The sequence below is a fragment of the Xyrauchen texanus genome, chromosome 49 (assembly GCF_025860055.1).
Source record: "Xyrauchen texanus isolate HMW12.3.18 chromosome 49, RBS_HiC_50CHRs, whole genome shotgun sequence".
In the NCBI taxonomy this organism is placed as follows: Eukaryota; Metazoa; Chordata; class Actinopteri; order Cypriniformes; family Catostomidae; genus Xyrauchen; species Xyrauchen texanus.
This window is the reverse complement of record NC_068324.1, coordinates 15,673,609-15,699,951: the sequence shown is the minus strand read 5'-3', so window position 1 is coordinate 15,699,951 and position 26,343 is coordinate 15,673,609. Positions and strand designations below refer to the sequence as shown.

The 26,343-nt window shown below is 35.5% G+C and overlaps 1 protein-coding gene across 4 annotated transcripts; it reads left to right on the top strand.

The window, feature by feature from the left end:
• The first annotated feature begins 6,940 nt into the window (after window positions 1–6,940).
• LOC127640332 (transient receptor potential cation channel subfamily M member 1-like) lies at window positions 6,941–26,340 on the top strand. Of its 4 annotated transcripts, none has more exons than XM_052122820.1 (8): window positions 6,941–7,245; window positions 22,181–22,257; window positions 22,785–22,971; window positions 23,172–23,385; window positions 23,578–23,702; window positions 24,738–24,909; window positions 25,433–25,607; window positions 25,747–26,340. In XM_052122820.1, exons 3-8 carry the CDS (start codon window positions 22,804–22,806, stop codon window positions 25,937–25,939), a joined length of 1,047 nt encoding a protein of 348 aa, XP_051978780.1. In that variant the 5' UTR covers window positions 6,941–7,245; window positions 22,181–22,257; window positions 22,785–22,803; the 3' UTR covers window positions 25,940–26,340. The 4 variants fall into 4 exon arrangements, with proteins under 4 accessions (XP_051978780.1, XP_051978781.1, XP_051978778.1 ...); XM_052122818.1 differs by lacking the exon at window positions 6,941–7,245 and adding an exon at window positions 14,277–14,751; XM_052122819.1 differs by lacking the exon at window positions 6,941–7,245 and adding an exon at window positions 20,191–20,331.
• Window positions 26,341–26,343: the final 3 nt, after the last annotated feature.

Below are 26,343 nucleotides of genomic sequence, written 5' to 3'. Positions count from 1 at the left end.
TTTCTCTCTTTCACTCTCCCTCGCTCCCTCTCTCTCTGTCTCGCTGTTTCTCTCCCCTCCCACCCCAGACAACCTCAACTGCACACAGGAAACAAGCTGTAATCCTCATTACTGTTGTTTGTACCGCTTTTTAGGGCTTGCTGAGTTGTAGCAAGTCAATTTTTTGTAATGTAAAAAATGTGGGTTGTGGCTGGTATTAAGAATGTCAAAAATCCCAAAGTGAGTAATGGCATCTCCAAAATGTAATTAATTTCATTTAACTTGGTGTTCATATAGAATTAACTTAACTATTTAAATTAAGGTATCAAGATGCAAGTAGACTTAACTGAGATTTGCCATTTAAATATTGTCGTTTCTACTTAATAATTTTAGTTGAATTGACTCAAATTTAGATCATACAATAACACAGCTCAGATAAAGAAGATTATATCCAATTCTACTGTAGGTCAGTCATTAAATAAACGTATTTATTCTCTGAAATGCAAATAAACCTGTACTTCAGCTGCACATGTGCAGGGAGAACTGAGATAGAGTTAACAAGGTTAACTTGATCAAAGGAGACACAGATCACCCTATTGGTGTCATCACACAACTATTTGCAACAAAACAACATAAATAATACTACTAAAGAGCTTAAACCTCTATGAATTCTTAATAACAACTATTTAAATGTCCCTATTTGACCAAGGAATCTTAGAGAATTCAAGCGCATGGGTTTGTGGGTGTTCCGCATAGCCTCAATTTTGTTCTCAATTGTTTGAGTTATTAACACTTATGTGTATTTCTAAAGCTACACTATGTAACTTTTGGCCCACTAGTGGTTAAAAAATAAAACTGCATGCATCTTGCGGAAGAACATTGTTTTGGTAATGACGTAAGTTGTGCTTCGGCTCCTCTGCATGGATGAATGTGGTTCGAGGCACCGGTGTACACATGGATACAGGACATCTTATCAAAGGTAATGGACAAATAAATAACGAAAGAAAGGAATAGATGGATATCCAAAAACAGATAAGTGTCATATCTTATGCTGTTGTTTTGACTTTGATCAAAACATTAATGTTTTGAAATAAATTATGTTACAAAAGTTAGGCAACATTCGTTAACATTAGACAACGATTGCTTGTCTGATAAGGTCAAACGTTGTAAAGTTTTTATAACTGCAGGCCAAAAAGACCACGATATTAAATGGTCTGAACTTATATAGGGCCTCTTTAAACTTAGCGGTATTCGAAGCGCTTTACACTGCGTCTCATTCACCCATTCACACTCACATTCGCACACCAATGACTGCAGAGCTGCCATGCAAGGCGCTAGCCTGCCATTGGGAGCAACTTGGGGTTCAGTGTCTTGCCCAAGGACACTTCGGCATGTGGAGTCATGTGGGCCGGGAATCGAACCACCAACCCTGCAATTAGTGGCCAACCCGCTCTACAAACTGAGCCACTGTCGCCCACAATAGTAACTAATTTATAGATTGTCATTGTTACCAACCAGTAGTCAACATCATTTCAAGACTCACATGTCCTTGGAAAGCCTAGGACTAAAGGATTTATTTATATAAATGATTGCTGTTATAAAACAAAATACACACGTGTGCTAGCAAATGAAAAGTTCTGCACCGATTACAGTTTAATTAATGTACAGACGTGTGTATGTGCTTGATTACACAACTATACATATACCATATTAATAAAATATCTTACCTGTTGAGTAAGAAAAACCACGTCTGGGTCGCTTTTAAATCCTTTCAGTTGTTGCCACATCTGAAAAGCCAAGCCGATGTTGATTCAGGTTTTATTACAGACTCTACGCTTTCCCTTTTTGCTTGTAGACTCTGCTCTGTTCAGGGTTTCTTTGTTTTCAAAACCGGTGATTCCCAGTGGGTTGCAGTTTTCAATGATCCATGGTCAATTGTTCTTGTTCGTCATGACAAACTTTCAGCTTCATGCTTCTCCCACACCATACATGCTACAGTAGCCGGAGCTTATTTTTTCAGACGTATGTATGCAATTTCCGGCTAAATCCATCCTGACAGATCTAAAATATAAATCATTATCATAGGTTTATCAAAGTGCATTTGGGTAAAAACATGGTTTGGAAGATGGATTTGTTTTTTTGCACTCTCTCATTAATAACATTTTGTTGTTTTTTAACAAAAACAGTTTCATAGTGTAGCTTTAAGATAAATAAGTTCAAGAAACATAGAAATTGATTTTTGAGCCCAAAACTTGATATTCCGATTAAAATCAAGTCAGTGACATCATTGTGGTTTACAGTGTGTATGAAAATGAAAGAGCTGTGTTGAGGGTCAAGTGCCCAATTTGGATGAAGTATTTCAGTTTCTCAGAACAAGAGGACAAAAGGATCTCCAGACGTTAAACTTTTATTTGATCTCAAAATATAAATATATGCAGGCCATTTCACAAGCTTTAGATTGTGATCTGTCTCTATATTGAATATTCAATAACATGCTCTGATAAAAATTTGCCAATGGCTTTTTTTGTGTTAACGCAACACAAAGTCTTAAGACGCGGAGGCAGAATTTACATTAAATAAATGGTTTTGAAATATTGATTTTTGTTTTTCTAATGAATAAAAGTAATTATTTAAAATTAATGACATTGTTATTATGTAAGAAAGAAGAGGTAATGGAGTGATATGAAAGACAAAAAAGTATCACTGGTATATGGGAAACCAGAGAGCCATGCAACAATGTACCATAAGTTGTTTCCACATCCAAGGGTGTCACAGATTTCCTAAATGTTACCTACTAAATATATTGAAATGTTTTCAGGATTTGAAATCTATATTCATTTAGTATTCTGAAGCATTTGCAAACCCATAGGAAAGGAAAATCTAAATCACTTTAAAATCTCAGTTGTTTCTTTAAATTAGACCTTTTTTAAGTGTCCTGCTTCTCTTGAGATGAGATAAAGGCCCCGGTAATTTCATATGTGTCTCCTCTAGATTTCGTTACAGATCTCTATAGTCAAAAATGGTGATTTGAGAAGATCCCAAATTCTGTAATGAAAGGTTATATTTCAAAATGAACTCAAATATTTCTCATCCAATGATATTCACATAAAGTATATAGCGCAGTATTATTATTGTATGTCGAATTTGTATTTTAGATAAAAACTAATTTGATGAAACAACTTCAAACCTGAGCTTTGATAGAGCCACCTGTGAGCAATATGAAGTTTCATCTGAGAAGTGCTGCCTTTCCTAGAATTAGTGCTCAAGGAAATTAACTAGAGGCCACTGGCATTGATTTCACCAGAAGAGAACAGTGAGGGTGCAGGTTATATTATGTTTACCTAAAGGTGTAGGACAATAAAGAGAGGCACGTGCCTGTGATGGCCTCAAGCTGAAAGCATGCAGCATGATGTGGCAATCAACGGATATGTCTCTCTCTCTCTCTCTCTCTCTCTCTCTCTCTCTCTCTCTCTCTCTCTCTCTCTCTCTCTCTCTCTCTCTCTCTCTCCATGAGATGCTGTGACATTGTTATGACTGTCACTAAAAAGTGATTAATTGTATGTACATTTGTTTCCAGTGTAAGACATTAAGATATTTATTATTGAGATACAATTCAAGAAAATTAGATACAAAGAGAAAAGTGTCGGGGACAAATCTCAATTTGTGTCAAAAACATGTCCTAATCATATTTCATCCCTGTAATCGGATAAAAGAAAATTATTATTTTTAGAAGAAAATACCCAATAATATAATTGTCATGAAAATAATATCACCGTTTTACAGTAATAAGAATCAAATTCAAATCAATACAGAATAATGGGAGTTACAAAAAAACTTTTTGGAGGGAAATTAGGTTAATTGTCATGCAAATTATGTAACAGTTTTTAAAAAAATAATACAAAACCTAAAGTGAATTCCCACTGAGAATAATGGGAGTTAAAATAAATAAGTAAATAAAACTTAATGAGAGTTTGGAGGGAAGTTAGCTCAGCTGTCATGAAATCAATGTCAAAATGCAAAAACTTGTAAATGTCCTCCAATAGGCTTCATTCTCTTTAAGCATATCTACAGTATTTTTTATATGTGTCTCTTTATGTTTTCTTTTCAGTTTTGGGTTAAAATATGACCTGGAAATGCTTTTGTGCGAACAGCTTCAAGTATTAATAATTTGACTTAAACAAACAATTGAAATGCACAAGTATAGTGATTCTTAAGTCCCTTTTTTTTACATATCCAGAACAGACTGGTGTATTGAATACAAGATTGACTTGATGAACTTGAGCCACAGGTTCACCAAAAACCCTCCTTTCTCTGGAAGCTCTGCTGGGAGAGTCTTAACATGCCTTGGCATGGCCCGATGTCAGCTCTGTCTGTGTAAAGTTGCTCCTTTTTCTTTGTATTGCTCTTTCTCTCTCTCCTGCTCAGCCTGTTTCCTCTTTGCAGATTGTCATGAATTTTGAATGATCCTCAAGAAAAACTCAAACAGAGGCAGACTTGAATGCTCCAAACTGTCTATGTGTTGTGTTGTGCTGACATTCTCTTTAATGCTATTCTCTCAGAAACCAAGAGTCTCCAGTGTACGTGATATTAAGTTTGTGTCCATCAAATTCTTCCAAGTCCCCCTTCCACCAACCTTTACCACACACACACACACACACGTACATATTTTGGATGTATGTGCACAGAGTACAGAGATGAAACACACGCTTGTTGTCCCTGCAGGGGCTGTTGTCTGTCTCTATAGCAACCAGGTGGGGCTGTCGGCTTCCAGGTAGGGCAAACACCTGCTGCATTATTAATCTGTGTAATGTGTAATTTGACTACACAGGAACCAATATCCCTTTTCTACCATGTTCATTGGTAATATACAGTCTTCAAAGAGGCTTTACCCCCTTTAAAAACTGGAGAAGCATTTTACTTATTTGATTTTGCTATTTGATTTTCTTTGTTTTTAAATTTAAAGGAGATTGGCAAATTAAAAAAATCTATTAAATTGAATTTATAGTATAGTACTAAGAAAGGTTTTCCATAGTTTATCACATATAGAGGTAATTTGGGGGGTTAAGCTCCTGGTCAGCTGTTTTCTATATTTTCCCTCTTTTCTGTAATGAAACATGTCACAGGGAAAAAAAACAGGAAAATTAACAAGTACAAAACAAAACAATACATGCTTGACAAATTCAGAACTCAGAAATGGCTCAATGAATCATGCACATGCTTGTTTAGTCAGATTGATAATCATCTTGTTTGATTAATATGTTCCCTATAGACTGATATTCGAAAGATTTTGGTAAAGCTTTTCCCACATTAACATTAGTTTCAGAGTGGTTCTGTTGACTCCATCAGACAGTAAAGAGCCCTAATATGTGTCGACCATCAGCAATTTGCCTTGGCACTTGACTGAGATGTTACTGTGATTCCAGCACTTAAAGGGATAGTTCACCCTAAAAAAAATTATTCTCTCATCATTTACTTACACTCATGCTATCCCAGATGTGCATGACTTTATTTATTCTGCAGGACACATACAAAGATTTTTAGAAGAATATCTCCAAAAAGCATAAAGGCAGCATAAAAGTAATCCATATGACTCCAGTAGTTTAATCCATGTCTTCGGAAGCAATATGATATATGTGGGTGAGAGACAGAGCAGTTAAATCTCTACTTTTACTTTCACTTTTACATTATTTTTCTTTTGTTATTGGTGATTTGCATTCCTCATGCATATCACCAACTACTGGAATGGGAGGAGAAATTTGACTACTGTTGACTCACTCTGAGGACCAACAGAGCTGAAATATTCTTTTAAAATCTTTGTTTGTGTTCAGCAGAAGAAAGAAAGTCATGCACATCTGGGATGCACGAAGGTGAGTAAATGATGAGAGAATTTTCATTTTTGAGTGAAATATCTCTTTAAAACAGTCACACACATGACCAAAAAAATTGGAGCATAGAGGTGAAGCTGAAGGAATCACCACTGGAAAGGTGCGTGTGACAACTGGCTCAGCAAAGATACCTGATCTAATTATTTGACAACACATGACTCATTTTCACAGTGTTGCATGACAAAAAGAGTTTCTGTTGACATGGAGCTAATACAGGAGAAGGTGTCCAAACAGGAAGCATTTTCGTTTAGTCAGTAGCCAGCAATGTTTGACTTAAAACTTGGCTCTTATGCAAAACAAACTAACGGCTGTGAGCTCTGTGAGAAACTATGCCGTGTGAGCGCTCTCTAGTGGTGAAAATAATGAGAGAATGTTGAAAACACCTGTTTGACAGTGACAATAACCTGATTTAATTAAATAAAAGCACAAACAAACAGGTATAAAACATAATTAATACTGAAATAAATAATGCAACAATAAATTAAATATTTGCCTCAATGTATGACTAAAGACTAAAGTAGCAAGATAAAAATAACTATATAAATATAGTGTCATACCGCAAATATGTAGTTTGTCATTTTACAAGTCCATAACCATTTTATTTTTATTTTATCCTAGTCCATTGTACATTGAAAATAAAATTTTTTACCACCAAACATGGAAATTTCTCACTATACAGTCAAAGTCGTATAACAGTATGTACAGTAGTTTTATAAAGAATAGGCATCTAGATTTCACCTGGGTCTAATTTGGAGGTGAAGCTACATATGTGTTCTAGGATTAAATAGCTTTTGCAGAAAAGTTTTGTTTTTCCACTCAACGAATGCAAAATAATGTTTCTATTTCCTTCTTTTTTGTTGTCACTCACAAGTCATACTCAGCACCACACATTTCTCCCTTCTAAACTGCACTTTTGTTTTCCACTTGGCTGAGGACTGGGTGGGCGGCGTGTTCAGGAACCGGAGGATTTTTTCTTTCCCTTTTCTCTTTTTTGTCCTCTCTCTCTTTCTCTTGGGTGATAAGGAGGAGCCAGAGAAGCCAGTTTGAGAGAAAGCGAGAGATGCTCGCGGAGCTGTGTGTGGCTGTGCATCAATGTTTTTTGTTGTGTCTGATTAAAAGTCGTGATGTTTATGCGTGATTGTTCACCCGGTTTCCGCCTCCTCCTTTCCGATAAGCAAGATACATTTACCAGATCTGGAGGAAGGATGCACTGTCATTGAGTCCTCGCCGCTGGCGTCCACCAGGAGATGGATGAGCCTGCAGCCGTCCACCAGGAGGCAGTGCAGCTGACTGAGGACTGATTCCAACTCATGAATTGTATTAAATTCTGAACAACCCTACTGACCAGACTCAAACCTGCTTGGCTTCAGTGGGTAACCAGGTGAGAGCAGCAGGTTGATATGGCTGCATTATCTCTGCTGTGTGTGATGCTCTCATGGTTCTTGGTTGACAGTATGTCACAGTGACCTTTTCATAACTGTTTCAAAGCAAATAAATTTGAGCAATTCACAATTATTGCAATTTTAATGTAATTTTGGTAACTTTATAAAAAGGTGCCATTCGTTAACATTAATTAATGCATTAGGTATCCTGAACATATAATGAACAACATATTTTTACAGCCTTTATTAATTGTAATGTTAGTTAATAAAAATACAATTGTTCATAGTTAGTTCAAGTTAGTTCATAATTCATTAATGTACATTCAATTATACAACTTTTGATTTTAAAAATGTAATAGTATATAACAGTTGTAACTAACATTAAGTTCATTAGATCATCTTAACTACAGTAATGTTGTTAAATAATGTTAACAAATGTAACCTTTCTGTAAAGTGTTACAGCAATATTACTGTGTGGGGCGTATAAACAAATAACTGCACAATATAACTTGCAAAAGTGTGGCAAAGACTACTTTAAGAACAAAATCGGAGATTGTATCTGCCTCAAATTTCCTGATCTGTGCACCAGACTAACTGTTTCAAAAGTATAGCCACAAGATATAAACATTATCTGTGTTGACGTGATTTTAGTGTGATAAAACTGCTTACTAATCTGATCTGTGTAAAGTTATATCTAATTTTAAAACTTTGTTGTCATGATGACCTAACACAGGTAAACCCTGTAGTCTGGTAAAATAAATGAATGCCAATAAATCCTTAATTATCGCACTAAAATCATGTTTACGCATACAACGTTTTCATCTTGTGGCTATACTTTTGAAACAGTGAATATTTTAATATTTATAAACTGCTCTCATTCACTTCCATTGAAATTTCCTTACTGATCCATGATTTTTCCTTTTTTTTTTTTTTATATAAAGGATGAGTCAAAAAAAAAAAAAATATATATATATATATATATATATATATATATATATATATATATATATATATTATTTATTTATGTATTTTTGGTGCCACAAACGCTGTTTAAATTGTATTGAACCTTGAACATTCCTTGTAATTACAATTTCTGTTGGCCAAAACAATGGTTCGATATTTTGCATTGTATTTTACAGTTTTGCTTTCACAAATTTGTTTTATAATTGTTTATTGTTTAAATGCTGCAAAGTCATTAAATGTCATTCATTTTTATTTTATTTTTTTCCTTAGTCAATAACGGTGGAATGAACTTACCCTGAGAAATATTCAATGGTATAATAAGTGTGACAACCAGCCCTGGCTATCTCCCCCACATTTACAGATTATATAGTTTGCAAAAACACTATATAAAAATGTATGTTTATAACCCTGCCTCGTCAATTAAGGTCTGCAAAGCTCTATGGAGGAATGTTAGTGTATGGAAATCCAGCTTAAGGTGATGGGTTGAGTTTCAGCACATTCCAAGAGGAGGGATCATGAGTAAACCCCTTGGCTTTGCTGCTTGTCTTCACATATCAAATATTCTTACCTATTTAGACACTGTCATTCAGAAATTCCTTGAACCTTATGGTCAGATCAGCATATTATACAGTCTTGTGTGAATATGCATTGTGTATTTTGATATTTATTTTATCAGGACATTTATTTGTTTAATATGGACACTTCTTTGTAAGTGAAAAACATGGTCTGATGTTTCAAATAACACCATGCACCCCGGGGGAACATGCTCATCAGATTTTTACTGCAAAATGGGAAGGAAATTAAGGGTATACAGTTTGGTTTCAGCTGAATGTTGAATAACGGGAGCCCTCTGGGTTTTCCGGAGAGCTCTGGTGACCACAACATGCTCTCTAGTAAGGGAATTACAGTGTTCGCCTGACAATACCAGAGCCATCTTCACCCATAAAGCTCATTTGTATCTGCTTACAAGGAGAAATTATCCATTATCTGTTTTTAAAGCAATGGATGCACTTATATTGCTTAATGGAAGGTAAGCGCAAACAGTTCTGCTTTAGACTTTTATTGATTTAAACACAGTCACATCTGCTTTGAAGTTCACAGAATTCAGCAAGACCTTGTGTTTCTGAAGCTATAGACACTTTCAGCTGGCCAGGCTGATGTGGACAAGCAAAGCTTTAAGGTCTTCAGTGTTTCAAACTCTTTGGTTGTACGCAAATTGGGGTTTATTATGACACAATTAGCAATTGCACTCATTCCTGGTTTAATCAAACGTGTTGGAAGAATTAGATGTTTCATTTTAGTGAGCCAGTAAACAAATCAATGTTTGTCCTGGCTGGTTTTAAATCTGCTTGTGCATTAAGCCATTTTTAGATTGAGTTTTCTGAATTCTGGCATTAGGGGCAATCGTGTGTCCAATGGTTTCTATTGTTATTTAATATTAAAAACGGTTTCATCTTAGTGACAGGGGCCTTAATCAGGTAAACAGTTGCAAATCTGACGCCCTGTGACATGCTGCGATTTTTTTTACACTTTTAATGAGGAATCCACACTGTATTTTGTAAGAAATGCTCATGTGATTTATAATAAGATGCCATTTGTGTGGGTTAAATTGTTTGCTTATGTTCGTCAGCTTTATGAAGTTATTGATTTAACATGGATTACTTTACGTTTCATCCTCTTATAGTGAGATGAAGAGGTGTGAGTGTCCACGTGAGGTTCCTTGGGTTGTCATGCCCTTGTTTTGTTGACATCCAAAATTGAAATGCGTAAATCTTAAAAATAGGACTAATTACATTTACTAACAGCAGCAAAGCAACAATAATAAATGATGGTCAAACTTGAGATTACTGTACAAATGTTACTGATTATTGAAGTACTAAGTAATACAAATGAATAATAATGAACTTTGGGTATACTGTGATAATAATGTCATAAAAATGTACACAAAATAAAAGTCTATTTTTAAGATTTACGCACTGTAATTTCATAGCAAATTGCATCAAATTGAATTGTGTAATTTTAATTAAATTAAATTAATATAACTTCAAATACTCAATTAAATTTGATCAAATTTGCTATGAAATTGAAATGCGTAAATAAATAATAATAAAAAAAAAAAAAAACATCTAATCGTTTACTTATGCCATCCCAGATGTGAATTTCTTTCTTAAGCAGAACACAAATTAAGATTTTCAGGAGCATATCTATAAATAATAATAATAATAAAACACATGCACCCGTTCTCTAAAATTAATTTAAATTGATATACATTACATACGTCAAATGTGTAAGAAAATTGTATAAAAAATACTGTTGTATTTAGTACCACATAAACTTACAAAATATATATCAGGATAAGTTTCATGCTGGCATGGTGTAGAGTACACTGCTAAGACCCATGGTATGGTAACTTGATGTTAAATATGTATTTAAATTAATAGGTGGCATTAATGTTCCTTTTATTAGGCTACTATGAAAACTGTTAATCCATTATTATTATATAGAGCTGTTAATTCTATTAGCCCCCTCTTCCCCTACCACATATACATACAACACTGACTGATGTTTCACTGGAATAACCTGACAGAATATGCATTAACTACTGGTTATTGTTTTTATTTTATTTTTATTTGCAGATAGTTTATAGCTTTTTAGAGTTTTTATGTTGTACATTTTACTGTTGCTAATTTATTGGACGTTGTTTTTTAGGAGCTGCTTAACTAAATTTCGTTGTTTTTACAACAATGACAATAAATAAATAAATAAATTATTACTCTAACTAAACTAATTCATAATACGCAATAAACTGTTAGCATTGTAGCTAATGTAAGTGTAGTAATGTTGTATTAGCATATATAGCCTACACAAACATTGATGGTTATTTGATTTATTTGTGCAATTTAAATTTCTATATATTAAATATTTATGTTTAGCAGGGAAATAAATTCACAGTGCAAATTATGTTTACTCCAGATACGCTTGTGCGTCATACGTTGGAAATGTCCCGCCCCTTACTGAAACTGAAAATATGATTGGTTAGCAAATATCCAATCGCGTCTGAAATGAACGTTCTGATTGGTAGATCATCTTAGTCGGATTGCAGGGCCATCAGTTGCGCTCCAGCGTCTCAGTGCGCGTTAAGAGCGAAGCTCTGTACACTTGTATGTACATAATTCACTCAACGGTGCTGCGGGATCGCGTTATTAGATTGGAAAATGTTCCGGGTCAAAAGACTACTTGTTGTTTTGACGACCATACGTATCATCACTTATTTGAGGTGGGCATGTAATAGTGTTATAATTCACCAGTCTTTTTATCCGGTGCAGAGAGAACTAGAAAGGGGTAGTCCAATTCCGTAGAGGGGGAGAGAGTATGCATGAAATTACATGTTATGGAAAATGTAAGCGTTACATTTTAGTGTTGCTGATGTGGTACACCCCCTTTTCCGGTAAGTGGTATGCTCACCTGCGCTGCACTTCTTAGTAAGCAAGAAGCACTCTGAGGAGAGATATGTGTCTCGGTTAACGAACAATTTAAAACAGATTCTTTAAGTACATCAAATATATGTTACGGTGAGACCACGATAAGATACGACAGAGAGAATTTTATCGATCCTGGTATGAGTTAAATTACATTCTTTTATGTTAAATACCCTGTATACACTTTAGTATTGCTTTCAGTAGCCTTATTGTTGTATCGTATTTCGAACGGTGTAATATTACAAATATCAGTTCACTGCCTGTGCTTATTGTCATAAGTAAGTAAATGTCAAATGTTAAATGTCTGTCAAATCTGAATTTTATTTCGTTTGCTTCTTTGTTCGATGTAACCGGTTCATTTGTTACTGCAATGAGTGAAGTGCGCGCCAATAAATTGCAATGCATTCTGGGTAATGTAGTTCGGCGTTTAAAAATAACATTCTAAGATTAAAAAAGGGGAAAAGCTACTAAACCTATGAGTTTTGACTTTGTGATACTGTGGTTGCCTGCATATTGGAGAGATGGGACAGTGTACTAACTGAATAATGTATTCACAGATTGTGAAAATGAAGATTGTTGTAACACTGTCCCATTTTATGATTGCAGGTGTGATTGGTGAATTATCTTTAATGTATTATTAAGTTTCATAATTCATAAATTCAGTTAGTTTAATAAAATATGCCTTTGGTGTTGTTATGCATTTTATTGAATGGAACAATCTAATATAAAATCAAAATATAATACTTTGTAGAGTCTGCAAGAAGCACTCTGAGGAGAGATTGTGAAAAGGAATAATGTTGTAGCACTGTCCCATTTTATGATTGCAGTAAATTGCAATGTTTGTCTGGTGGTGTTTGTGCTTATTTTGATCCTGTAGTGTGAGTAGACGTCCACTACACATACACAAAATCTTAAGAAAGATAGGTGGGCATTCGGCGTACGCCTGCGTATATCCTAGACCAGGGGTTTTCAAACTGGGGTCCGTGAGGGGTTGCTAAGGGGTCCGTGAGTGTTCTTAAAATTGAGTCGAAAAAAGTATGCTGTCAATGTACTACAAAGTTTGCTAAATTATTCCAGATAATAGGGATGCGCTGAAATAAACAATTTTTGGCTGACACATTTTAAGCTTTCAATATGTACACAGCGGTAAAAAAAATATGTGGGGGAAAAAAATGCTATTTTGCAGTTCTAAACAACAGAACTCACATTTTACATATTATGATACAACATTACAAATATATATTATGAATTATTATATTCGACTTTTTTGTATTTCATTTATTTTGGTAGAAGTTCTTTAGATTTCACACAGAAAAATTATTATAAACGTAATGCAATGCTATAAATTGACATTTTCATAATTGTGCATAATCATGAAAATGCCAATATCAAAATCCGGTGGTTAATATTAGCGGTTTCTATCAATGGTTTTAGCCAATGGCTTTTATTTGGTCAATAATTGGCCAATACATCAGTGCATACCTACAGATAATATTTTAATAATTCCTTTTAACTTTACTACAATAACAAAATAAAAGCTAGTTATTTATATTGTCTTTATATAATATTACACTTTAAATATTTGTCTGGTCTTTATACACAAAAATATATATAGCGACATTTATATACTTTAGAAGTGGGTCCTTTGCAAGGTGGTTGCAAAGGACCCCCATATTTGGGGGTCCTTGTCATAAAAAATTTGAAAAACCCTGTCCTAGACTACATTACTGCATACAATGCAAGTGAATATATACTTTGCCAATACTGCCTAAAGGTGTCTGGGATTTGGTCAAAAATAGTGGTCTTCAAATATTCTTCCCATTATTTTGTATGTTGGAATTTGACTTAGGTTGGAGACATACAAAATTTAAATAAAGGCATAATGACAGGTAATATGGCATTTGGTTCACTAAAAGTGACAGGAAATTTAACATTTTCAAAAGTGTCCCATTTTGCACTTATTCACCCTACCTAATGCTTTAACAAACTTTAACAAATATAACCTTAATGTACAGTGCTACCACAGATTTTTTTATTTATTTTTATTTATTTATTATTGATTATAGGAAAATGCAATTTGCGCAAAACATGGACAATGTAATGTAAAGTGCAATTGCAACAATAACCATAGGAGGGCGTCATTCTACATACTTTCAAACTGTCTTAACACAAAAAGGTTTGGCACATCTTTTTCAGGTTTTATATGATTGTTACTTTTATTTGTGAATGCATGTATTTTGAGAAATTAGTTTAATTCATGTTCTCATTTCAATTAATTTCAGTTACTATATTGGTTGTTTAGTGCTAAACTCTTAAGATGGGTCACTTACATTAAGAAGATGAAAATCAGCATGGCACTCCATACCGGTCCGAAGAAAAGACAACCACTTGCCCACCCTGAATATCAGAATGCTCCTCCAAAGGCCGCATCTTAATTGCGGTCCTGTATGATCACCATGATCTAGGCAGGGAATTATTGTTATGTTTTGCAAAACTTTATGGCTCATGATATAGCTTCTCAAAATGACTCTCAAAAATCTGTGTCCCATGTGTGGCACCTGGCTCCCTCTCCAAAGTCTTCAAAGTCCCCGTCCCAAAGTTTGCATGTTTTCAAAGCCTTTTTGGGCCACAGTGTCCAAAAGTAGATTTACCTTCAATAACATTTATTAAATCTCTTCCCCCATTAAAGTCGAAAGCTCCCAAGAACTGGCTGCATTAATCCTGATTACAGCCTATAATGTGGAGGAAAAGTGGTCTATGTATCAAGCGTGTCATCGAGAGATGCTTTATCCCTCGCTTGTATCCTTCTGTCTTGTCAGTTAAGGGCGGGAGACCTCAGAAACAGAACAGCAAAATGAGATGAGCTTGCATGTGGCTAGAATAGAGACCACTTTAGTAGAAGTTTAAATTTGGGTGGTTGAGACTGGAAAAAGATGGTTAGAGGATCAGAGAAAGCCATGAGTCTGTGAGGGGCCAAGCGGACACATGGAGCGGGGAGGAAGGAGAGCCAGTGGCTCCATCAAACGGGCTTCCATTAAACGATCAGCATCTGGGTCTCAGAAGGTAAGTGTTCACCATGTTTTAGGGATGTTTAGGGCTGTTTTCACAGTCTTGATTGATTTGGCAAGGTGTCTAACAGTGTATAACACTTTGATCAACAGGTGACTGAAAAATGAGTTAAATTAGAATTCTAGAGTTGCTGGTATTCTCGATGTCTGTTCTGAGGTCTGGTGTATGTGACATTCACGGTACAAGTATTCACAGATTTATTCCCAAACTCATGAGAGTCCAATCAGATTGAGAGAATGAGGAAGAGTGGAGAAGAAAATAGCCAATCAACATGGGCTTAAAAGTTTCTCAGTCCTTTATATTTCATTCATATTTGGCTGCAGAATTAATATACTGGCTCCTACACAGTAAGTAACCTGTAAATGTTACCATAAGGAGCTATTTCTTTAATTGTGTAAAATCAGTTCATTTAGATGTTACCACATGAAGCAGACTTGTTTTTTTTTTAGTGTAGATTTTTTGCCTTACATATCTACAACTAAAATGGGAAGAAATTGCAATTGATACATTTTAATTTTATAATAAATACTTTCAGATGTAAAAAGTGGTCACCTGCCATTGTTACCTAGTAACAGTTACACCAACAAAATGTTAAATATGATTTATCATGACTGAATCCACCTGAATACATTAATGTTAATATTTTTTACTTAAATATCTGTTTTTAGGAAATAAAAATCCTGTAACAATCCTGTTTTCACATGAAGCACATTTTTTAGGTTAACTGTTTTTCCAGTTCTATCAATAAAGTTGAAATGTAAAGAAAGCTCAATTACTATATACATTTGAGATATATTTCATATTGAATTTGCATCTTTAAAATCTCTGGCAGAATCAAAATTGTTGGTCCTTTTTCTGTGCAAATACTTTATTTATTAAATTCATTTTAAGTATTTGTGAGATTTTGGGCTTTTTCAAACATCGTCTAATGTTATTTGGTACATATAAATTGTCATTGTAGTACAGTTATTATTATATAGCTTATTCTGCATATCTCTACACCTCAATGGGACATAATTGCAAATTGATTCTGTGAAAAAGTATTTGAAAAAAGTCTTTAAACTTGAAAATGGCATCTATTGCAAACTGTTTCCACATTTAATCTTGTGCAGGTTATTAATTATAAATATTAAACAATAAAACATTTACTAGTTTAAATGGTCATTCTTGATTTCAGGAATGGAATTACTACTAGTAAAAGTGCTAAATGTTAATGTCAATTACATCTGCACATAGTTCACACATTCATTCTTGATATCAAAAAAGGACACATTACAGAAACAATATCCAAAAAATATATCCAAATAATCCTGCTATCAACAATTGAATTACAACTAGTGAAAATGCTCATTTGTGATGTCTGTAAATGTATTTCAACATGTTGGTAAATTTGGTATTTCAGATACATTATCTGGCAATGGATTTAATATATCAACATGGCCTCAAGATTTCTATTTGTGAAGCTGAAGCAAATTCCACTTCCTGCAATGTTGTGAAACATGAAGTTAGAGATACATTTTTATAAAACAGATTTGTGTCTTTAAAACGATTGAAATCTCTCACTAATCCAAATCCTATCTTAACGATCACAAGAGAAACCAAAGGGCTGGTTTCAGGCCAGCACTTACAACGCAACCTTTTACAGCGCCAGACTGGAGCAGCACCTCCGTGGCTTGTTGCTCCACCGCTGCCTCTAATCCCCCATAATGCCCAGTATGAGCACCAGCAGCTGGGCAAGATTAAGCACTCTGCCTCCATACTTTCAAATGTCTGCTATCATGTGATTAAGACTAAAAATACATCCTTCAGAACTCACCAAGGAAGTAAACATGTACTGTATCTCAGCAATGGTGGACTCCCTTTGCCTGGTTGAGTGGCGCACATTGGACTGATGTATTTCAGGCATCGAAAACATTGCTAAATTGTCAAAGTAAGCAAATCTATCTTGAGCATTTGTGCAGAAAAATGTCTTAATTGTAAAACGGTGACCAGTTACAGGATCTGAACTGAACATTTGCCATTTAAAAACTGTTCTTATACTGTATGTCCATGGACACATTGTTCATCAACTATCTTGCCATGAAGTAATCAAAAAGTGCTGTACTTCTTGGCTCATATGCTTTATGTGGAATTCATTTTTAAAAAATAATTTAAGAGATGACTGCTCAAGCAAACAGGAACCCAGAGACAAACCCATGTGTACACTGAAAGACAGATATGGTTATTTCCTCTGCTAATACTTTTCAACGACATGTATTGTATACCCTCCAAAGTTTACAGTAACAATTTCTTTCTTTGTCTCTGCCCCTTCCCCCTCTCAGACGGATGGAGAGAAAAAACTGTCTCACAAACATACTTGTCTAAAAAATGTGTCTTATGACTAAGAAATCTAAAGGCTAATCAGTGACATGTTGCTCTCATGTGATGGTGGCTAACTGGATTTCCAAACCAGGATACAATGAGTCTTTTAAGAGGCACACTAAGAGGGGGAAAGGCTATTTTAAAAAGGTTAAGGACAAGTGGCGCACAGATACAATGTCTCCTAAAACCTCCATGAAAATTAAAGCTCTGAATGAAAATGGCAAACACTGGATTGGTGACACCCTCTTAACAATCAACTTTTAGCTTTCAATTTTCTAGCATTAAGATCACGAGTCATGGATGGATGAAAGGATGGATGGATTATATACTACAGAAATATTACATTATTTATTAATTTAATAATAATAATTAAAGCACATACCAAATTATATTATACTTTGGCTTTTATGGTCAATATAGTGAATGAGAGTATATATATCGAAATTTTTAAGTTAAGGTCTTAAGATAAGTCTTAGTACAGATGCCCAATTGGAATATACATAAAGGATTCAGATTTGTAAATTCATCATGATTTGTCAATATCTCAGAGGAGAACAAGCATAAAGGCTGGACACTATTTCAAGGCTTGAGTTGAACTGTGAGCACAAATTGAATTCTACAATGTTCATTATTTCTGAGGAATGGGTCATCAGACTACTGTCATGTGATCTCCCATGTATAGTTTTGAGGAGAGTCAGGGAGTGTGAACAGGCTATGCTGCTATAACACCTACAATATTGCAATGCAAATTTTAGAAAATATGCCTTTACAGTGTGTAAAAAAGGCTGATTTTCACCGAAACTGTGGGAAAGTTTTGCCTGCTTACAAATTCCCTCACAAATCTCAGTTAAAAACCGACTTATGTACAAATCCCTTTTTAGTTGAGCAACAATCTTCGGGGACATGTGGAAAGACTTGCCATGGGCCTTGTTAATTTGTAAAATCTCATTTTTTCTCCTACAGTAGAAAGCTTTTGTATGTTTTCTGAGGAAACTCTAACAAGGCTAATGAGTGCTTAGCAGATTTAAGTTTTAATTGCTGTGGATAATGAGTTTAAATAAGCGCGTCACACTGGCTCATCCACCACGGTAGCAAAAGCTCTTTGTTTTCGGGTGCTTTAATTACCAGTAGTCCGCATGCTTTTTTACGACAGCCGCACTTAACTGCTGAAAGAGGGAGCGGGTCAGGGTAAAAATTCATTGAAAATCACTTGTAACCAATGATCTCACTATCTCTATATATCCCATAAAGGGCAAAAAAAAAAAACTAAAGACATGGATGTTAATCTAGCCATGTCTGTAGTTCCTGGCCAGACAATCCAACTTCTTACTGAGTATGTTTGACTTCTTTTCCAGTAACAATATGTAAACATCGTTAAAAAGAGATCAATTTACTTTAGAAGCCATATGACATAAGAACATAAGTCTTGTTTTCAGAGGTTTATGCAAAAAAATAAATCAAATATGTGCCGGGGTAAAAAAAAAAGAACTTAAAGGTAAACACGCTTTTTGTTTTACCCTATTGGCAACCATTTGAATTTTTTTAAGCATTAAATTCTGAAAATAAAACATAATATCTAAATTTGTGATGTTTATTTTGTACTGTAAAAAAATGACAAAATTACTAAGAATTTTTTCTGTAGTGTAAATGGCACCAGACTGTACTGCACTGCAACATTATAATTCTAAAGGGTTGCTCAAAGTGAGTGCGTTCTTGGCTTGTGCTAAACTTTCTAACGGCAGCACAAATTAAACAGAATGCAGGTGTCTCGAGATGCACTTTTTTAAAGTTGATGTTCTTTTTAACCTGACATGGCATCCAGAGCTTGATTGGTCATTTGGCATACCGGACATTTTCCTGGGGGGCCGACGCACAACGATTTCTCTTCCCAGTCCATCCCTGATGTCATCTAAATAACTCAGATGCTCCCATGCAAGATGTTGAAAAAAAATATGGTTTTATACTAAGCAGATACTTTATAAATTGTTATTGTGATATTGTTATTTTAGTCCAAATAAGAGCAGTTTTAGTTGCATATTCTACACATGTCTCAATGACATACCTCAATGGGACATAATTGTTAAGGGAAACGTAGCACTCTTGCGCGAGACGCGGAAAAAAACCAGCGTAATGGTCAACTATGTCCATATAGGACAAGTTTGCATTGAAAACAATTGAAAAACACTGCCAACATGTTTGTTGTGAACAGCCCCTAAGACAGAAACTGTCCAACTACTTTCCTTCTGCTGTTGTCTTCAAACAACATTGAAATTTAGCCTTAACTAGACATGGGGACTTTTTTGCACAGCTATTCATAAAACCAATACGTGATATTATAAATATTGTCATCATTTGTGTTGTGAAATGTCATCTTAAATCAACTGATCTTCTATTCTGTAGAATGACTTTCTTCTATAAAGAAGGTGTCTTATAAAGGACTATTCCCTAAAAGAAGAAAGTTTTCAGCATCATCAATGCTTTGACGTGATTATTATTCTGTCAGAACCATTTTCCCTTCACAATATGGTTGGTGGAAATAGAGATTAACAACAATTAGAGTGGTATGACCTTTGCCCCAACTGGAGTCCAGTCATGTCTTAACTAGGCCTCTTTTCAAAAGACTGCCAGGGTCCAATTCTCTCAATTATGCAAATTGAGCTTGAAATCAAAGTGGTCAGAGGCGGGTGACACTTTCAAATGAAAAGCTTTGGTGCTAGCCAAGCTTTTTTTCTGGTCCTGCTCTAGATTCGCCATTTTTGTCTTCCTCTAAATACAAACATGACTCTCTATGAATAACCTAAATGAACATAGATATGTCTAAGGAATAAGTTTCAGAGCTAAGAAGAAATTTCAGAGATTAAAGGGTGTGTTTCAAGGGGCCTGATGGGCTTGTGAGGTTATCAAATTAGATTTGTATTGCCTTGCTCCAGCGAGGGATGAAAATACCCTGTGGGCAAGGAAAGAGGGGTCATGGGACTCCCAAAAGGATTACCTTGAACTGAAGTCATGGGACTTGCCCCGAACAAAGAGCCTGCTCACATGCTCATCATATGAACAGCCCCTCATAAAGTGATGAAGTTTCATGTTCTGTGGGATTCAGTGGGCGCCAATGCTCTGGGAGAAAGCACCCCTCACCAGCGGAGCTCCAGGAGGGACATTGATACAGAAAGTTTCTCTGTTCCACCTTCTTAATATCGACAAGTGGCTCCACAGGTAAGAACCCTGCTAGCTTAGGCTTGGTGTGTAGGAGGAATCCATGGATCCATGCTCTGCTGATGCTGTTGATAAGGGGATGATAGGGGACAGGAATGATCACTGTAGTGGGACTGTTGGCTAATTTTCCTTTTTGTGTACTGTGACCCTTTCTTCTTTAGTTACCCCAAGTCTTGCAACAGCAGTAAAGTTGAGCAATTAACTAATAGAATGTTGCCAAAATGTATTTGTTAAATAACTTAATCTTTATCTAACTGTATTGATATGCTTATATTTTGTAAATGATTTATTTTTCATTAATAGCATTAAGTCTTTTGTAAATTTGCTTTCTCAAAATTGTATGGAAGCCGGATCTCACCTCGGAATAAAGAAATTAAATAAAAAAGTTAAATACAACATTATTTCTCGCAATTTTATATTTTATATATAGTTTATATCTTGGAATTGTGACTTTATATCCCGCAATTACTACTTCATATCTCAAAATTGTGACTTTATATGTTGCAGTTCCCTCTTTATATTTCGTAATTGCCACTTTAAGATACATCTCAGAATTACGACTTTATATCCTGCAATTGAAACATTATATCTTGTAACTGTGACTTTATATCTTACAATTCAGACCTAATATCCTGCACTTGTCACTTTATATCTCTGAATTGCGACTTTATTTCCCACAATTTCCACTTTATATCTCACAATTGTGACTTTATTTCGTATAATTCTGTATATTTATTTCGCAATTGTGACTTTAAATCTTAAAATTGTGACTTTATATCCCGCAATTGCAATGTTGTATCACACAATTGTGTCTATATTTCTTAATATTCTGAATATATATCTCATAATTGTGGATTTATTTTTTTTAATCTGAACTATGTGAATTTCAAATGCTAGAGTGATAATTTTCCAAAGGTATACAATGGTAGGTCATGGTCTGACATTTTTACAACTTGTTCTGTCTCTGTTCTGTGACAGATTTTTTAGATGATTTATCTCAAAAGATTTCACCTTAATTAGAACTGAACCAATAACAAAAGCCCAGACAGATATTGCTTTGAACCAAAGGTTATTTTCGTCCAATGCTGGAGCACAATCAAAACCCTGGCGTGGCAGAATTGGTTCTTTTGCAAAAGCTACATTTGTTAGTGGCTTTCCTTGGCGCTTTCTCAGAACAGAAAAAAAAAGCATTGAATAACCACGGTTTGGAACAGGGTTTGAGCTCCAATTTGCTATGCACTAATAATTTCAGGAAAAACAGGCCACAGCTTGGATTTGTATCTTCAAGCAACAGTTAGCGGCTTTGCAGTGTTAGTAGCAGCATCCATTATCTAAGTTCAAATCCTATATATTCCTAGAAGCACTCCCATCTGCGGCTGTGAGTTAAATACGCTCATAATGGTGAACAAATGCATTTCACCAGAAGTCTCTAGATTTGTTTAATCACTTTAGACATTTGGCATAGTTTATCGGCCATGTGTGCCGGTATATCTACGGCTTGCGCATACTGTACCACTCACACAGTACTTTAGTAAGGATTATCATTGCAAAGAGGATTTACAGTATTCACTCTTGGGAAACTCAAGGGACTAAAAGCAATTCTTGCTGTAAATGATGTTACACATATTTTAATTTGTGACCTAGTGGAAATGGTATAGTATACTGCATATGTATATGTTTCACATCTATTGCTTTGTGCATATTCGATGGCCTTCATAATTGAGCAACATGGTTGTCATATTGTATGGTGAATTTGATGTGAACAACTATCCCTTGACTATCCCTTTGAAAGCCAATATATGAGGAATTTTCCATCTTACTATAATGCATTTTCTTTTGGGTTTCTCAGGGCCAGAAAGCTTGGATTGAAAAAACCTTTCACAAACGAGAATGCATCTATGTATCTCCTGCCAAGGACCCAACCCGGTGAGCAATTTTGAAACATTTCAAAACAACATGCCACTACGTATAATGGCACCATTGTGCAAAACAAATTACCTCAATGACTCATTCTGTTTTGAGGCTTTTTAGACTCTTATGTAATCAGGGATGATGTGTGATATCATAAGCCCTTTTACAGATCATTGTGTGAGCATGTAGAGTGGCAGGACTGGAAGTTAGAGGGACGATGTAGTACTCCAGTCCACCAAACTTCCTATAGGTGGAGGGATGCCAGGATGTGCACAGATGCATATATCAACTGAAATCTGAGCACAGTTTAGATAGAGCCCTATTAGGTGGCCTACATACAAAGAAACCAACAACAAATATTATTTATGTGGCTATATGTCAACTTTTCGAGTTACGAAACATCCTGTTGCGTGCAATAAAACAAACCTCAACTAAGACATATGCCCATGTTATAGAACTTCGAAATCTTCTGAACCTCAATATAGTACTTCAATATTTGCCGACATTACTCACAAACTCACTTTTGCTTTGCGTGTCTTCAGGTGCACATGTGGTTATCTTATGACCCAGCACCAACAAGTCAGCAACAAGCCCTCAGAGGAGAACCAGCTAATTCAAGTGGACCTTCCTAAAGAGAAATGGTCAGTGGTCAGACATACCCAGACTGCCCCTACCGATGCATTTGGCACCATTGAATTTCAGGGAGGTGGATTTGTCAACAAGGCCATGGTATGTATTCTGAACACTAAGAGTTGATTTGTAAATCAAGACAAATCCATAGAAACAACTTTGTGGTTACATAATTGTTTATTTTGAAAAGCTGGAGAACCCCACCAGAATATTTCACTTTATTGAGGACATGAGCATGTTTTATTTCAAGAACAACAGTTAAAGCTTACATTCAACTTAAAACATAATCTCTCCTACAGTATATCCGGGTGTCATATGATACCAAGCCGGATAGTTTGCTGCATCTCATGGTGACAGAATGGCAGCTGGAGCTGCCAACTTTGCTTATATCCGTTCATGGTGGCCTCCAGAACTTTGACCTGCAACCAAAACTCAAACAGGTCTTTGGGAAAGGTCTGATCAAGGCTGCTGTGACCACTGGAGCCTGGATCTTCACTGGTGGTGTTAGCACTGGTGGGTACTTATCGTTTACAAATATATGCTTTAATGGCATGAATCTTGCTTTATGTACATCATTTGGATCCATCCTCAACCAACACTAATCTTATCTGCTTTCCAATGGGGATATATGAACAGTTTGATGTATCAGATGTAGTTAAGAGAGTTTCCTTAATCTGTTTTATGTTACATTCGCTCATAATGTAGGAGTTATCCGGCACGTTGGAGTTGCTTTGAAGGATCACTCCTCTAAATCCAGAGGGAAAGTCTGCGCCATAGGCATTGCTCCATGGGGAATCCTGGAGAGCAAAGAGGATCTTATTGGAAAAGATGTAAGCACAATCCATCAGCGTGTAATACTAAGAGTACTGGTGCTCATAACCTCGTGGAAAAATAATCCTCTAAGGTTCTGAGCAACATTCACTACAGTGTTGGAATTGGGTTAAAGCTCTTGGGGGTCCCCCTAGCACCCCCTAACACTTTCGGAAGTAGATCAGGGTTTAAAAAATGCACATTCAAAAAAAAATTATAATATTAATTGTATAATATAAATAAATATATGAAAAGTATGGAAATTTTGTATTTATTATAAACGGTGATATAGTAATTGTGTGAAAAATGTGTATAAATATTCATAAATGAACAAAGATTTGTGACTTTACTTTCATGTAAAAATGAGGATTCGCGATGTCCGTCCCATTCTGTAACAGCCACACAAAACCTTAGAAATTCAAGTTTAGCATATTCAGACATTCCAGTTTTGGGGCACTATTTTTTTTTTCTAATTTGATTTATATATATTGGTGTTTCATTACTTTTCGTTACGTTTCGTGACTCATTTATTTAAAAAAAAATTATAAGAAGCAAATATCATGGTTACAGTGAGGCACTTTATTTTAAAACTACAAACCTCATCAGTGTAAAGTTATATGCAATATTACAACTTGTTGCCATGACAACGCAATGCTGGTAAACCCTGTAAGCAATATTATAACACTAAAATCATTTAGAATAGAGATTTTCCCACACACTAAAATCCTGTTAACATGTACAATGCTGAGTTTTGTGGATATACTATTGAAAAAGTGTGTATTTTAATGTTTATGGACTTGACCCATTCACTTCCACAAGTGCCTCACTGTAACCACAATGTTTGCTTTTTTTTCAAATAAACGGGAGATGAGTCTAAATTATTTGCTGTTGATATAATGCAGTTGATTAAGCTGAACATGTATTGAACAAGGACAATTCCTTTAACTCTGTGCCCCCGTTGACCACCATCAACCCCTTAATGTGAACACTGAATACTGTACTGTAACTGTAAAAAGTTCTATTGTTTTCATTTGCAATGTCTTGCTTCTGTTCAGGTGACCAAACCATACCAGGCGATTTCCAACCCTCTGAGCAAGCTAGCCGTTCTCAACAATAGTCACTCGCACTTCATACTTTCCGATAATGGCACATGTGGAAAATACGGGGCAGAGGTCAAACTGCGCAGACAGTTGGAGAAACACATTTCCCTGCAGAAGATTAACACGCGTAAGTGCCCTTGCATCAGTCTCATCTTATCTGCATTAGGTTTTAATGTATCTCTGATGTCTAAACAGGGCATATTTGAAGCTTGCTAAGTGTTTGAATGTCAAGATATATCCTGATTATCAGTAATAGTGTTGGTGGGGCTGCGGTCAGTGACCAGAAGAGAGAATCTCCATGCTATTCTAGCTCTGATGATCAAGACCTTGCTCTCTGTGACCTGTGGGTTTCCCTTTGTCATCCTATGCCTGGAGCTTGTGATAAGGCAGGGACAGCAAAGGGAGGCTCAGCTGTCATCACTCACATCGGCTGATCGAGGATCAGACCCAGGGCCGACAAATTTAAATAATTTTATTGACATTTAAATACCTGTTTTTGTATTAACGTGGAGATTTAAGGAGATTTAAAACACAGAATATCAAAAAGGCTTATTAATGTTTGTATTTGTATTACATTGATATGTGCACAATCCCAATATGAAATTCCAAAAGTAAATTAATGTCTTTTTGTGCATGTCTTTTTGTGTTAGGTCTGGGGCAGGGTGTACCGGTGGTTTGTCTAATTGTGGAGGGAGGTCCGAATGTGATCTCCATTGTGCTGGAGAGCCTGCATGAAGAGCCAGCCGTGCCTGTTGTGGTTTGCGACGGCAGTGGCAGAGCCTCGGACATCATTTCCTTTGCTCACAAGTACTCAGAGGTGGAAGGGTGAGTGTTTGTAGCCAATATAAACACCCAACCTCCAACTCAAAATGTTCTCACCCTCATTTCAAGAATCAGGCTGTCAGGCCACAAGCGTTGACCTGAAACTGATCTGTTAATTTTTGCAATTGAATTTCATTTTTAGACTGGTAAATGAAGATGCAAAAGAGCAGCTGCTAGTCACCATCCAGAAGACCTTTAACTACAACAAGACCCAGTCAGGGCAGATTCTGCTCATGGTCAATGAATGCATGAAGAAGAGGGAGCTGGTAAGTATCTACAATGAAATAAAATTCAACCAAAAATGTCTTCTGAACATGTACGATAGGTTTTGGTGAGAAACAACCCAAAATGCAAGTAATGTTTTTACTGAAAATGTTACAGGTAGCATGCATGGAAGAACTCACAATGGCACGCATTCACATGAAAATTGTGCATTGTTTTTAGTAATAAAAAACACGAGTTCTGCCATGAATTTATGAGCCACTTTATGCGCTCATATGCATGCACGGACATCAAGATTTTCTCTGTAAAATTACCAAAACCTATTAATATTTGGACTATATTGAACTATTTATTGAACTATTTCTTAAATATTAACATGCTGTCATTTTCTGTGAGATATAAAGATTTATATGTAAAGACATTTCATACTTTTTAAACATTACATTACATTAAATTATTTTTTTTATATATTACTGTTTAATTGTATGGCATAAAATGATCATCAATAAATGTTCCC

Bases quoted from the DNA above. Each gene is read 5' to 3' on its own strand.
- LOC127640332 (XM_052122818.1), top strand. From the start codon at position 14,674: ATGGAGCGGGGAGGAAGGAGAGCCAGTGGCTCCATCAAACGGGCTTCC. The intron at 24,910-25,432 runs GTAAGTGCCCTT...TTTTTGTGTTAG, and splicing joins CCTGCAGAAGATTAACACGC to GTCTGGGGCAGGGTGTACCG. The intron at 25,608-25,746 runs GTGAGTGTTTGT...TTTCATTTTTAG, and splicing joins AAGTACTCAGAGGTGGAAGG to ACTGGTAAATGAAGATGCAA.